Source organism: Myotis nattereri (genome assembly GCF_964212035.1).
Source record: "Myotis nattereri genome assembly, chromosome: 1".
Lineage (NCBI taxonomy): Eukaryota > Metazoa > Chordata > Mammalia > Chiroptera > Vespertilionidae > Myotis > Myotis nattereri.
In genome coordinates, this window is record NC_138075.1 from 23,852,613 (window position 1) to 23,864,938 (window position 12,326).

General features: G+C 48.5%; 1 protein-coding gene across 1 annotated transcript; it reads right to left on the minus strand.

Annotated features, from left to right (window-relative positions):
• Positions 1 to 42: 42 nt before the first annotated feature.
• Positions 43 to 2,241, minus strand: VRTN (vertebrae development associated; the record flags this gene model as incomplete). The annotated part of the gene is made up of 1 exon (XM_081100134.1): positions 43 to 2,241. One exon carries the CDS (start codon positions 2,239 to 2,241, stop codon positions 43 to 45), a length of 2,199 nt encoding a protein of 732 aa, XP_080956260.1.
• Between the last annotated feature and the right edge of the window lie 10,085 nt (positions 2,242 to 12,326).

Consider the following 12,326-nt stretch of genomic DNA (forward strand, 5'->3'; position numbering starts at 1 on the left):
CCAAACTGGTCCCCTTGCTCCCGGCCCCTTTGCATCACCCTGTCAGCCATCAACCAGGGTGAGGCCGTCATACAGGGCTCGCTTCCACATGTAGTAGGTGGAGCGGGCGGTGAGGGGGAAGAGGGCGCTGAACTCCTTGTACGAGGGAAAGCTCTTGGACTGGAAGCACTTCTGCAAGAAGAGCTTGGCCTGAGCCTTGAACTTCGTGGTGGCGAGCATGTCCATCATCAGTGCCTGGCTGTCCCTGCCACCTGCCGCCGCCACCACAGGGTGGCTGGGCCAGGACACACTATGGGGCCACCCCTGAGCCGTGGCCCCCTCTGGCAGGGCCCTCTCTCTGGAAGGACCCTCCTGGGCCTTTCCTGGATCCTCTCCTGGAGGAGCTGCCACCTTTGGGGTCCCTGCAGCTGGGACCATGGCAGCTGTCACATTCCTGCCAGCCTCTTCCTCTCGCTTCGCCTCAGCCTCCTGCACCCCCCTTTTGCCCAGGGTAGGAGCCTGGATCTGGAGTTTGGACAGGCTTCTGGGCCAACCCCGGGCAAGACTCTTCCAGACCCAAAAGGTGGAGGGGGACAGACTAGGGTAGCGGAGGCGAAAACGGCAGAAGGGGAGATGCCCACTGAGCACCTGCTTGCGGGCAGCCCTGCGCAGACGCCTCTGCCGACGGGACAGGGGCATCCTCGGGGGCAGGAACTCCTGGGGGGTGGGTGACGCCCCCACACCCGTTGCTTTCCCTGGCCCCTCTCCCACCTCACCCTTCTCAGGGAGCAGAGCCTCTTCCCCAACAGATTCTGGCTGGGGAGCCGGGGCTGTGGAGACGGCCGGGGCCGGCTTGAAGCTGGGGTTCCTCCGGAGGGCCTTCCGGCGCCAGTTGTAGTAGGTGGAGCGGGAGATGCCGGGGAACCTGCGTTTGAAGCAGCGATAAGGCACCAGTGTGTTCAGGGAGATGCAGTGCTCCAGGTACAGCTTGGCCCGCTGCATGAGGACCATGCCGGGGCTGGACACGGGCAGCGTGGCGCACCCCAGCCCCTCGGCAGCCGGCTCCTCGGGCAGCTTCTCCTGCTCCTCCACGCCCAGCGCCTCCTTGGGGGCCGGCGGCTGGCAGGCGCCAGTGCCCAGCAGTTCGTTCTTCCAGGCATAGTAGGTGGAGCGGGAGATCTCGGGGAACCGCTGGAGAAACTGCTGCAGTGACATGATGCCCCCACGGCGGACACTGTCCTGCAGGACATGCTTGGCTGAGCAGAGGGTGGCCAACTTCTGCTGGTGCTCCTGGGACTGTCGCCGCCAGCGGTAGAAGGTGCTCTTGGTGACGCTGTAGCGCTCACAGAAGTGGGAGTAGCTGAGGCCAGGCTCCTGGGGGAGCAGCTCCGGGGTCTTGGCTGGCGGTGGCGCCGGAGCTGGAGCTGGCGCTGCAGCCGGAGGAGCCGGAGGAGCCGGAGGAGCTGCGACAGGAGGAGCCGGGGCAGGAGGAGCAGGGGCCAGGCAGGTAGCCTCTTCAGCCTCCACCTCCTCCAGTCCCACCACAGGGGCAAAGTACTGGTGGCGGAAGAGGTGCCTGGTCAGGGGCTGGCCAGCCCACATGATGTGCAGCGTGGCCGGCACGTGGTCGCAGCGGCGGGGCCGGATGATGCGGTTGAAGTAGGGCCGGATCTTGAGGTTGCGCATGGGGTAGATGGAGTAGATGTTGCGCTGAAGGATGGAGGCGAGGGCGTACAGGTGCCACACGTTGGAGAAGCTGTTAGGGAAGCAGGTGGCCTTGACGTCCGCATCGAAGATGGCCTCCAGCGTGGCGGAGGGCAGGCTGGTCATCTCGGGGGACTCCTCGGAGCAGAGCGAGTAGCGCACGGCCTGCAGCATCACCTTGGAGTCGATCATGCCCTGCAGGTAGTACTGCCTGTGCAGCAGCATCTCCACCACCGTGCGCGCCCGCAGCTCCAGGCTGAGGCCCGCGTCGCCCCACAGCAGCAGGCTGGCCGCCTCGAACAGCAGGCTGCCCTCGCCCTGGCAGCGCAGCGGCAGCATGCTCCTGGGCGCGTCCTCTGGGTACAGGCTCAGGGCCACCGAGTCCACCTCCAGCACCTGGTGGCTGGGGCCGCCCTCCCGGCAGGTGGGGAGGGTGAAGGAGGACAGGACCCGCTTGGCCTCCAGAGCAGCGCCCACCAGACCCTCCAGGCCCTCGGACTCCACCGCCTCCTGCAGCTCCTGGAGCACCTGCTGCACCAGCTGCTCCCGGGATGTCATCCTGCCAAGGGCAAAGGGCAGAGAGCAGAGGTCAGGACAAGGACCCAGAGGACACCAGCAACCGTGGCCCGTCCAGCCCTGCACCTTCTCCCTTGAGATGAAGTGCACCACCCCCATTTGCTCGTAGCAAGTAATGGCTAAGTGCCTTCAGGGTTTAGTTCATCCTTCAGTGGTACCAAGAGCTTGGTCTTCTTGGTTCTGAAGAAGTCACTTAACCTCTCTAAGCTTCAGGTTCCTTCTCTGTGTTAAAAAAATCAAAAAAAAAAAAAATCTACCTTATAGGGTTGTTGTAGGTATAAATGAAACAATGAAAGGAAAGGAGGGAGACATAGATATACACACACTCACTTTTATATCCACCCTAGAATAGTGCCTGGCACATTGTGACGTACTGTAGAAGTGATAGGTACTATATATTCAGTATTATCTACTACTATACAGATTACATAGTGCAGCCATAAAAGCTGTACCTCTGCACCTGGTAAAGACTTACAATCACCTGTAGCCAAAGTTGGCCTGTCTTTCCCTAGAACAGTGATTCTCAAAGACCATACTTGGGGTTCCCTGGGAGTTTTTCAGGGCGGTCTGCAAGTTAAGCTATTGTCATAATAATACTAAGATATACTAAGCTAACACTAAGGTAGTTGCCTTTTTCACTGTAAAAACACTTGATTAAAACCGCGGTACCTTAGTATGAATCAAATCGTGCTAGAAGTCATTACCTTCTTTACCACCATGCAGTGGCAGTTAGGAAAAAACAAAAAGCTAGGTTCACTCAAGAATGTCCTTGAGCCCTGGCCGGTTTGGTTCAGTGGATAGAGTGTCAGCCTGCTGACTGGAGGGTCCCAGGTTCAATTCCAGTCAAGGGCACATGCCCAGGTTGTAGGCTCGATCCCCAGTGTGGGACATGCAGGAGGCAGACATTCAATGATTCTCTCTTTCTAATTGGTGTTTCTATCTCTCTCTCCCTCTCCTTTCCTCTCTGAAATCAATAAAAATATATTTAAGAGAAAAAAAATGTCCTTCATTGCTCTGGTCAGCGTTGCTCAGTAGTTAGAGTGTCAGCCCATGCACATAGCTGGGTTGCAGTATCTGGGTCCCAGGTTTGATCCCCAGCCTCGACTGGGGGGCCATAGAGGAGGCAACCAATCGAGGTGTCTCTCTCACATTGATGTTTCTCTCTCTCTCTCCCTTCTTCCCTCCCACTCTAAAAAACAGAGAATATCCTTGATGAAGCCATAAAGCTTATTTTTCTAAAATCACAACCCTTAAAAACACAACTTTTGAATACTGGGAGTGATAAAATGGGGAGTGCACACAACGCATCTCTGCTGCACACTGAAGGTCTCGTATGACAACTGTATGATGAACTAGCTGCTCTTATCTTGGAATACCATCTTACTTCAAAGGAAGATTGAGAGACATTAGTCTTTTAGATTAGGATATTTGGTAGACATTCTCAAAAATGATAAAGTGAGCCTGTCACTTTAAGGAAAACTACCATTTGCTGCCAGTGAAATGTTGAGCTTTCATTTGAAAATTAGAATTTTGGGGAACATTTGAGATCTTGCTTCCTGGCAATTGTCATCAGTTTGGCTCAAGGAAACTCAAAAACTCGAAGAAGAAGAAGAAGGAGGAGGAGGAGGAGGAGGAGGAGGAGGAGGAGGAGGAGGAGGTGGAGGAGATGAGAATTTTAGAAACCTATATTCTAAAGATTTTTCTGATCAGTGGTGACACTATAGATGTAACTTTTTATATGTATAATGGAATTATCAACATTTGAATATCTGCATCACTCAGTGAATTATATTTCCTAAATATATTGGGTGGTTACAAAGTCATGCACAGGTAAAAAGATCCAAACAAAATATAAAAGAAAGCAACGGATTTTAAGATAGTAGGGTAAAAAAAAAGTTCATGGATACTGTTTCAGATGCTACATTATAACTAAGCTTTGAGAAACTACTTGTGGAGTTTTGATATATTATCAAAGAATATCCACTGAAAAGCTATCAAAATAGCCTTCCTCTTTCCATCCATATATCTGGGTGAAATGGGGTTTTCTTTGAATACTTCCAGCAAAACAATGTATCACAACAGATTGAACATAGAGATGGAATCTACTTATCTTCTATTAAACCAGATATTAAAAGATTTGGAGAAATGTAAAAGAATCAACTTTTCTTAATAATGTCCTTTTCTCTCATAAAAACTATACATTGTTCCTATGAAACAGCTTTGTTGTTTTTGAACAAATATTTTCTAAATGTCTCCTTTTTTTTTTTTGCCGAAACCGGTTTGGCTCAGTGGATAGAGCGTCAGCTTGCGGACTGAAGGGTCCCAGGTTCGATTCCGGTCAAGGGCATGTACCTGGGTTGCGGGCACATCCCCAGTAGGAGATGTGCAGGAGGCAGCTGATCGATGTTTCTCTCTCATCGATGTTTCTAACTATCTCTCTCCCTTCCTCTCTGTAAAAAATCAATAAAATATATTTTTTTAAAAAATGTCTCCTTTTTAATTTTGAACACACTCTACATTGACAGGTGTAACCTATATAAGCAAAATTCTTCGGGGTCCTCAGTTCGTAAGAGCACACTGAGGTCCCGAGACCAAGAGCTTAAGAACTGCTGCCCTCCAACAAAACCAGCCTTTTCACAGGGGCAGCACCCGTGTCGGCCTGGCCACTGTGCTAACGCAGATCTAATAACTAAAATTTACTGAGCATTTGCTCTTTGGCCTGCACTGTCCTAATCCTGGCGGCCACACGTTAAGGCAATAATACCATTAGCCCCAGTTCACAGGTGAGGAAACTGAGATAATCAATGTTAGTCTACTTCACCCAGTTTGCCCCGTCACACAGTGGTACAGCCAGTAGTTGAAATCAGATGCTCTTTAGGGCCCGTGATTCATCTCATCTAGTTTCAACGGCCAGCCACCTCCTCAACACAAACTAATCACTATAATTACTGGCCTGTTTTCAGCGTTGTATTGCAAAGCAAAGTAATATTCCTTTATAGAGACTGTTTTTAAATTTAAAAGGAGACCATTTCTCAGACCTTTGTTCTCATAGAGAACATAGAATTCAATAAATAGCTTTAGATTAGTCTTAGGTTTAAAAATTGTGTCTGGAGCCCGCGGTGGAACCAGGAAGAGGTCAGGACAGATGCCTGGGGTGTGGGCCCCCGAATCCCCAGTGTGGAGTGTGCCGGAGGCAGCCGAACAGTAATTCTCTTTCATCATTGATGTTTCTATCTCTGTCTTCCCTCCCCTTCCTCTCAATAAAAATACTTTTTAAAAAAATAAAGATAAAAACTGCGCGCTAGCTGGTTTGCGCCCTAGTGGATAGAGCAGTGACCTGCGGACACACTCTCTCTCCTTCCTCTCTGAAATCAATAAAAATATATTAAAGAATGAGGTTCTTAAAAAAAAAACGGGGTGTATCCACTTGTTAACTAATCAAACTTTACACTTAAAAAGGACGTGTGTGAGTGTAAACTATGGTTCAGTAAAGTTGGGGGAGAAAAAAGATTTTTAAAACACCAAACAAAACCAAAAAAAGCACCAAAAGTGTCAACAGAGTTTTACTTGATAATCACAAAAAAGAAAGCTTTTTTAAAAACTGGTAATCAGGAACACTTTTGGATAAAATTTCTCTCAGCTGTAGATTTTTTTAAATGTGCCTAGTGACAAATCTGGTGTAACGTCTCACCAAATCTCTATTTGGATCGTATTATTTGGCCCTGGAATTGGACTTTTAATCTGTTCATTTTTGGGGTACTTTAAATCTATTTTAAAAACACAAATTAGTTTTCTTTGGAAAGCTAGGGGATAAATTTTCTATCAGTTCTTAGTGAAGAGAGCATTTTCATATGTGATAAAAAAAAAATAAAAAATAAATAAACTGCCTGAAGTGCTAACTCTACACACAGAAGAGCTTTTGCATTCTGGCAAGCAAAGGTGCTGGGGTTTTTTTAAGCTGCTATACAGCTGCATGTAAATGAGCTCCCCTGGCTACTTTGTCAACAAAATTATGAAAATAGCCACCACCTACCTACTGCTTACTCTGGTAATTCAACCAAAATCTCGGGGGGGGGGGGGGGGGGAATAAAAGGGGACAATTAATTTAATTGTGTGGGTGATTCTTTCTGCCCTTCCCCTCGGTGAGCCTACTTCCTACAATGTTCCCTCGCGATGACAAGTTTCTGTGGCCTTCACATGGGAGAGCATTTGGATTCGGGCTTCTCAGAGGTCATTTTGTTTGCCCAGTATGTGGCTCTCCCCTTTCCTCCCTGTGAGCTGCAACTCCATCACACCTGCAACCATCGCTAGGATGGCTTTTCCTAGTTCACACCTGGAGAAACAGAGGCTTGGGGTTTAAATTGAATACCTTTCCCAAGACCACAGCTATTAAAACTGCGAAACCTTAAGCATCTGAGCAGCGCTCCCCTCCCAACCACTGAAATCCACCACCCAGGGGATACGTCACCCAAAATGCACATCATCCAAAAAGGTCAGACACACGCACAGGGATCCTTGGAGCTTTGAGACAAACCAGGCCATTTTACAGATAAGGACATTGAGGTCCAGAAAGGTAAGGGCGACTTACCTGAATTCAAGCAACAGTATCCAGATACCTTCCAGCACAATGTCCAGGTATGGCACACTTCCTCCTGCACAAACCCCACCCCTTCCTACCCTGTCCCACCCTACCTACAGGCCCAGACCCAGTCCCACCCTACTCCACCCTACCTCATTCTTTCCTCTTGCCCAAAGTGGTTTGAGGAGGCGTTTGGAATACCCCACTTCTGTTTTCCTCAACAGCTTGCTGAGAAAAGTAGCTCCCTGGAGAGGCTCTGCAGCCCACATCTACCCAAGGTCTGAACCACCAGAGAACAGGGTAGTGGAAAAGGCTAGAGGCCCTACGGGGAGGCCAATCATCCTTAAGTAGACGAGGTTGATGGGGTTCAGGTGCAAGTCCTTTTCAGCAGTGATTTCCTGGGAGTGCAATGCAAAGCAGCTCCGCGATTGCCAGGTGTATTTCATGAGTTAGGTGCAGAAAATGAGAGCTAATCTATGGGCTTGGCCCAGCTGGCCCCACCCCCTCCCCACCCCTGGCAACTCTTGGAAGGGATCTGAAAAGGCTTGACGGCTCCCCTGGCTTGAGGTTGGAAGGAAATAAAACAGAAGCGCGTCCTGAAAGCATCCAGCCGGCATCTTAGCACCTTGGAAGGGCCCTGGAGCCGAGGAGTGAAGACGAACGTGGGCAGCTCTGCAGGAGACTCAAAGCCTCGCCTCTACAAAGACCAGCTTTCCTCCTCCCCCAGGCTCCTTAGGAAGCAGATCGGGTCTCAGAGCCCAGCTCTGGCCTCTGTCTTTGTGTTCTAGAAGGGATGAGCCAGGCATCTGGGCAGGGCAAGGGCAGAAAGAGCCACAGGATCTGCTGGCCGATGCTGTAAGTCTCCTCTGACCTCTAGAACAAACCGCTTCCCTGCCAGCCTCATGCTGGGCTCTGTGGTAGCTCACCAAGGACCCTGTGTTCTCCCCACCCTCTACCCGCTGTCTCCCGTCCCACATAAAGCTGGCCCTGCAGTCCCTTCAGTCAACCAGGCCCAACAAGCACCACAGAGGCCTCAGCCTCGAGTGAGACCGGGATAAACCATTAGGCAGCTCACCGGGCCTGGCTCCGTGCCTCTCTGGCCTGCCCTCACTCCCCTTGTCACACTAGCCTAACAGTCCAGCTACTAACTCGAGGGAGGGCCAGCCGTCTTGTCTTGGCTCCCTCCCCAGTGGCCATTGGCCAGAAGGCCCAGAAAGGTGGGGGGAGCGCTGGGGCTGGCTAGTGGAGGCGACTATGACCCAAAGAACTTCCTCCCACCAAGGGCAGCGGGAGCACCTGGGAGCTCCGTGCAGGCATTGAGGCGACCAGGTCAGCCTGAGAGTTCCCAAGGAGAGTTGCTCTAGAGCAGCGGTTCTCAACCTGTGGGTCACGACCCCTTTGGCGGTCGAACGACCCTTTCACAGGGGTCGCCTAAGACCATCCTGCATATCAGATATTTACATTACGATTCATAACAGTAGCAACATGACAGTGATGAAGTAGCAACGAAAATAATTTTATGGTTGGGTCACAACATGAGGAACTGTATTTAAAGGGCCAGAAGGTTGAGAACCACTGCTAGTGGGACACACGTCTGAAAGGGTTGGGGAAGTGCAGCCCACTAAGGGAAACAGGCAAGCCACCAGTCACTCGTGGGTGTGCCAGGAGGCAACGGGCGGCTGGGGAGAGAGCTAGTTGCCCAGAGCATCTGAGACAGCGGACCCAACTCAGGAGCTCGGGGACGGGGTGAGACCAACCAGACCATTGTGTAGGGTGGAGAGGAGAGATAGGCGGGCCGGTGGGGGTGGGGAGAAAAGAATGTGAAACAATGCCTCACCTCCCCTCTCCACACACACACATCCAGGCCCACGGCATCTTCATGGAGTCACTCCTCCACCCGTGGGCTTTTTAGTATTCCAAGGCCCGCCCTTGTTTCCCTGGGCACTCCAAGCTACACAGGCACTCACCCTTCCTAGTTCTGAATTAACGTCCTCATTTACTGACCTCAATGGCAGCCCAGAGCCCGGGGGGCGTCCACTTCTCTCTCCACCTTCCAGCTTGGGACATTGAAGTCACCCTGCGGACAGCGTCCCCGGCTGAAAGCCACTCTCACTTCAGAACTGGTTTCAGGTTTGTCCATTGAGCAGGGAGGCCTACAGCCAACTGGCCAGGGGAGAATCCGTTTAAGCCACTCCCCCCAAGGAAATCGCCTACTCTCAAGTGCTCCGGTCCCAAGATGAAAGAAGTGCAAATTCGGGGGTCACTTCCAATGGTAAAGTGATAGCAGCTATTGTCTCATCCACTCTACCCAGCTGGGGGTGTTAACGCGCCCTGACTTAGCTCTCAAACCGACCTCAAACTGCCCAGGAAAAACTTGAAAGTGTTTAAAGATTTCCAAAGAGTTTGGGGGGAGGGGTGGGGAGGAGAAGGTTTAGATAGAAGATCACAAGGAAAGAAAACCCATGGCCAGGCAAGGGGAGGATGGGGGAGAGGAAGGAGAGCAAAGCTGGAGTCCAGAACCTGGCCTGGGATGATGGCTTAGAGACTTTGGGGCTCTCTGAACCTCTCAGATGCATCTCTTCCTGAGGCAGCTCCCCCACCCCAGACCCTGCAAGTCAGGAGGCTTTGGGGCAGGCCCCTTCCCTTCCAGAGAGGCCCTACTTTCTCCAGGGCCCCCATCCCCACCTTTCTCTGAGCATCGCCCCTCTTACTCTCTAAGTGTGCCTGGGCCAGGGCTGCAGCTGCTTCCATCTGCGGCCAGGGCGCCCATCCCAGGACACCTAGTTTTCTGAGCCCCAGATGAAGGCGGGGCGATGTGGGACCTGGGGCTTCTGTCCCCACAGCTCACCTCAACCCAGGGCCTCAGATAATCCCGGAGGAACCAATCCTATCGGCCGGTCTGGTCCCTGCTGGTGGGGGAGGTAAAATCCAAGGATGGCAGCCTTCGGTGGTCTCTCCCCCCAGGGGCTTTCCTGCCCGACTTTAACCCTTTGGAATGCAGGCCTAGCTGCTTCCTGCCCAGGCTTCCAGTATCACCCAACGCGCCTCCTTATCACCATACCCCTGGCAACCCAGTGTAAAGAGCCCCCCAATGCCGGTTGTGCCCCAGCCCCACTATTATCATTTCCTTCTCTGCCTAGCATGAGCTCTATTCTACAATTATCGTCTAGATTTTTAAAAAATCCTTTTTCTACTGTCCAAGAGCACTGGACCAGGGAGCCACCAGAAGTGAGTTCAAGTCCAATCCCTGCACTATAATCACTCCAGCTCCACCCACCATAATGGCAGTCCCCTGAGGCAGTGGCTTGGACATCCCCTGGAACTGGATTTAAATGCCAACCCTGCCCCTTACTAGAGTGTGGCCTTGGGCAAATTGTTCAATCTCTCAGGGCCCTGACTTGGAGGTTACTGGGGCTTAACATTTACCCCACAGAGCTATTGAGTAGATTCATTGAAAGGACACATTTAAAACATTTAGGACTGTGCTTGGCACAAAGCAAATAGTTCTCAGCTTCTCCATTTAATTTGAAATGTTTTTAAGTTCTTAATATAAAGGCAGTATTTTAAAAGCTTCAGAGATTAGCGGTTATCTTGTAGAAGGAAATGGAATTAGGAGATACTTTTTCTTGCCGCATTATATCTTTCTTCGCCATTTGACATTTCATATGGAGTCTGCATTACTTGCTATCATTTTAAAAAGCAATGAAGATAATTTAAAAATTTTTAAAGGTTAATAGAATCTTTGAAAGTATTTTTAAAAGAAATTACAGTGATTTGTTGATGATTCCATTACCAAAGTAAGTCTTATTTATAGACTGAGAACATTTAGAGTGATTGGCAAAAGTTTAAAATAAAGTGAAAGAAAAAATTACTGTACTTTTATTATCTAAAGACAGCTATTGTGAACATTTTGGTATATTTCTTTCTAATCTAGTTTTTCTTCTTAGACTGATTTATATAAGTTAAACATTCTTTCCACAAAACAGTTAAATGGTACAATGTAAAAAATGTAGCAAATTTTGTTCTTTCCCTAACACTTTCTCCTCACTGCTTATCTGCCAGTTCTTTTTCTGTGATTTTCATCTTTTCCTGTGCATATACACATGTATATTTTTCTAGTTTCTCTATGCATATTTTCACTCTGTTAAACATTTTAAACTACTTTTTACTAAATAATGTACTTTGTATATGCATAATATATATACATAAATGATGCATCAATAATAATATATTATTTTAAATGCTTGAAGCTATGGCTGCTGTTGCTCAGTTGATCAGAATGTCAAACCATACACTGAAAGGTCGTGGGTTTGATTCTCAATCAGGGCACATACCCAGGTTGAGGGTTCAATCCCAGGTCAGGGTGCATATGGGAGGCAACCAATTGATGTTACTCTCTCTCAATGGTTCTTTCTCTCTCCCTTCCTCTCTCCAAAATCAATAAACATATCCTCGGGTGAGGATTTAAATAAATAATTGCATGAGCAAATGAATGAAATGCTTGTAAATTTTGATTCGGGAATTTACAAAAGGATTCAGCGTTCAGATTTCAGCCCTATTCCTTGTCTACGGTTTCCCTCTCCCGAAGCAGCCAATATTGCTTCTAGGGCACTATTCCAGAAACATATTGTATATACACAAATATCTCACAGTGCTCTTCACCTTTCTTTAAAGCACAAATGGTAGTCTGTGGTACACTCCTATGCACCTTGCTGTTTTCACTTTGTTTTTTTACCCAGAGCCATCATTGTCCAATGCAATATAATGAAAGCCACACATGTACTTTTACATTATCTGGTAGCCACATTAAAAAGGCTAAAAGGAACATGTGAAGTTAATGTTAACAATATATTTAAGTTAAACCAATATATGTGAAATATTATCATTGACAGGAAACCCATATAGAACATTATTAATGAGATATTGTACATCCCATCTTTTGTACCAAGTCTTCAAACTCCAATGTGCATTTTCCACTTTAAGCACATTTCAATTAGAACTAGCCACATCTCACATAGCCACATGTGGTTGGTGGCAAATGTATTAGCATATCTAGACATCTAGATATAATATGAAATCCATTTATAAATGAATATGATGTCCTCTTCAGCCCCCTACGGGTGAACTTTAAGGTCATTTCCATCTTTTGCTCATAAACCATGCTACAGTGGGTAACCTTGCACATGATTTTGCACATATACAAGTATAACTATACTTTCAAAGTGTATGTATGGTGGTAATTTGTATAGATTTTGCTTACAGTTGCATTAGTTTATATCCCCAAAACAAAGTATAAGAGCTCAGTCTCCTTAACCTTTGTCCAAGACTGTGCATATCACTTTTTATTGTTTTTAATCTTTTCCAATCTAATAGGTGAAAAATTAGTCCCTCAGGGTGGTTTTAAGTTACATTTTTATTATGAATAATGGAGAGCATTTTTCATATCTTTAAGAGCCATTTACGTTTTCTTTCCTGTGAATATTTTTGC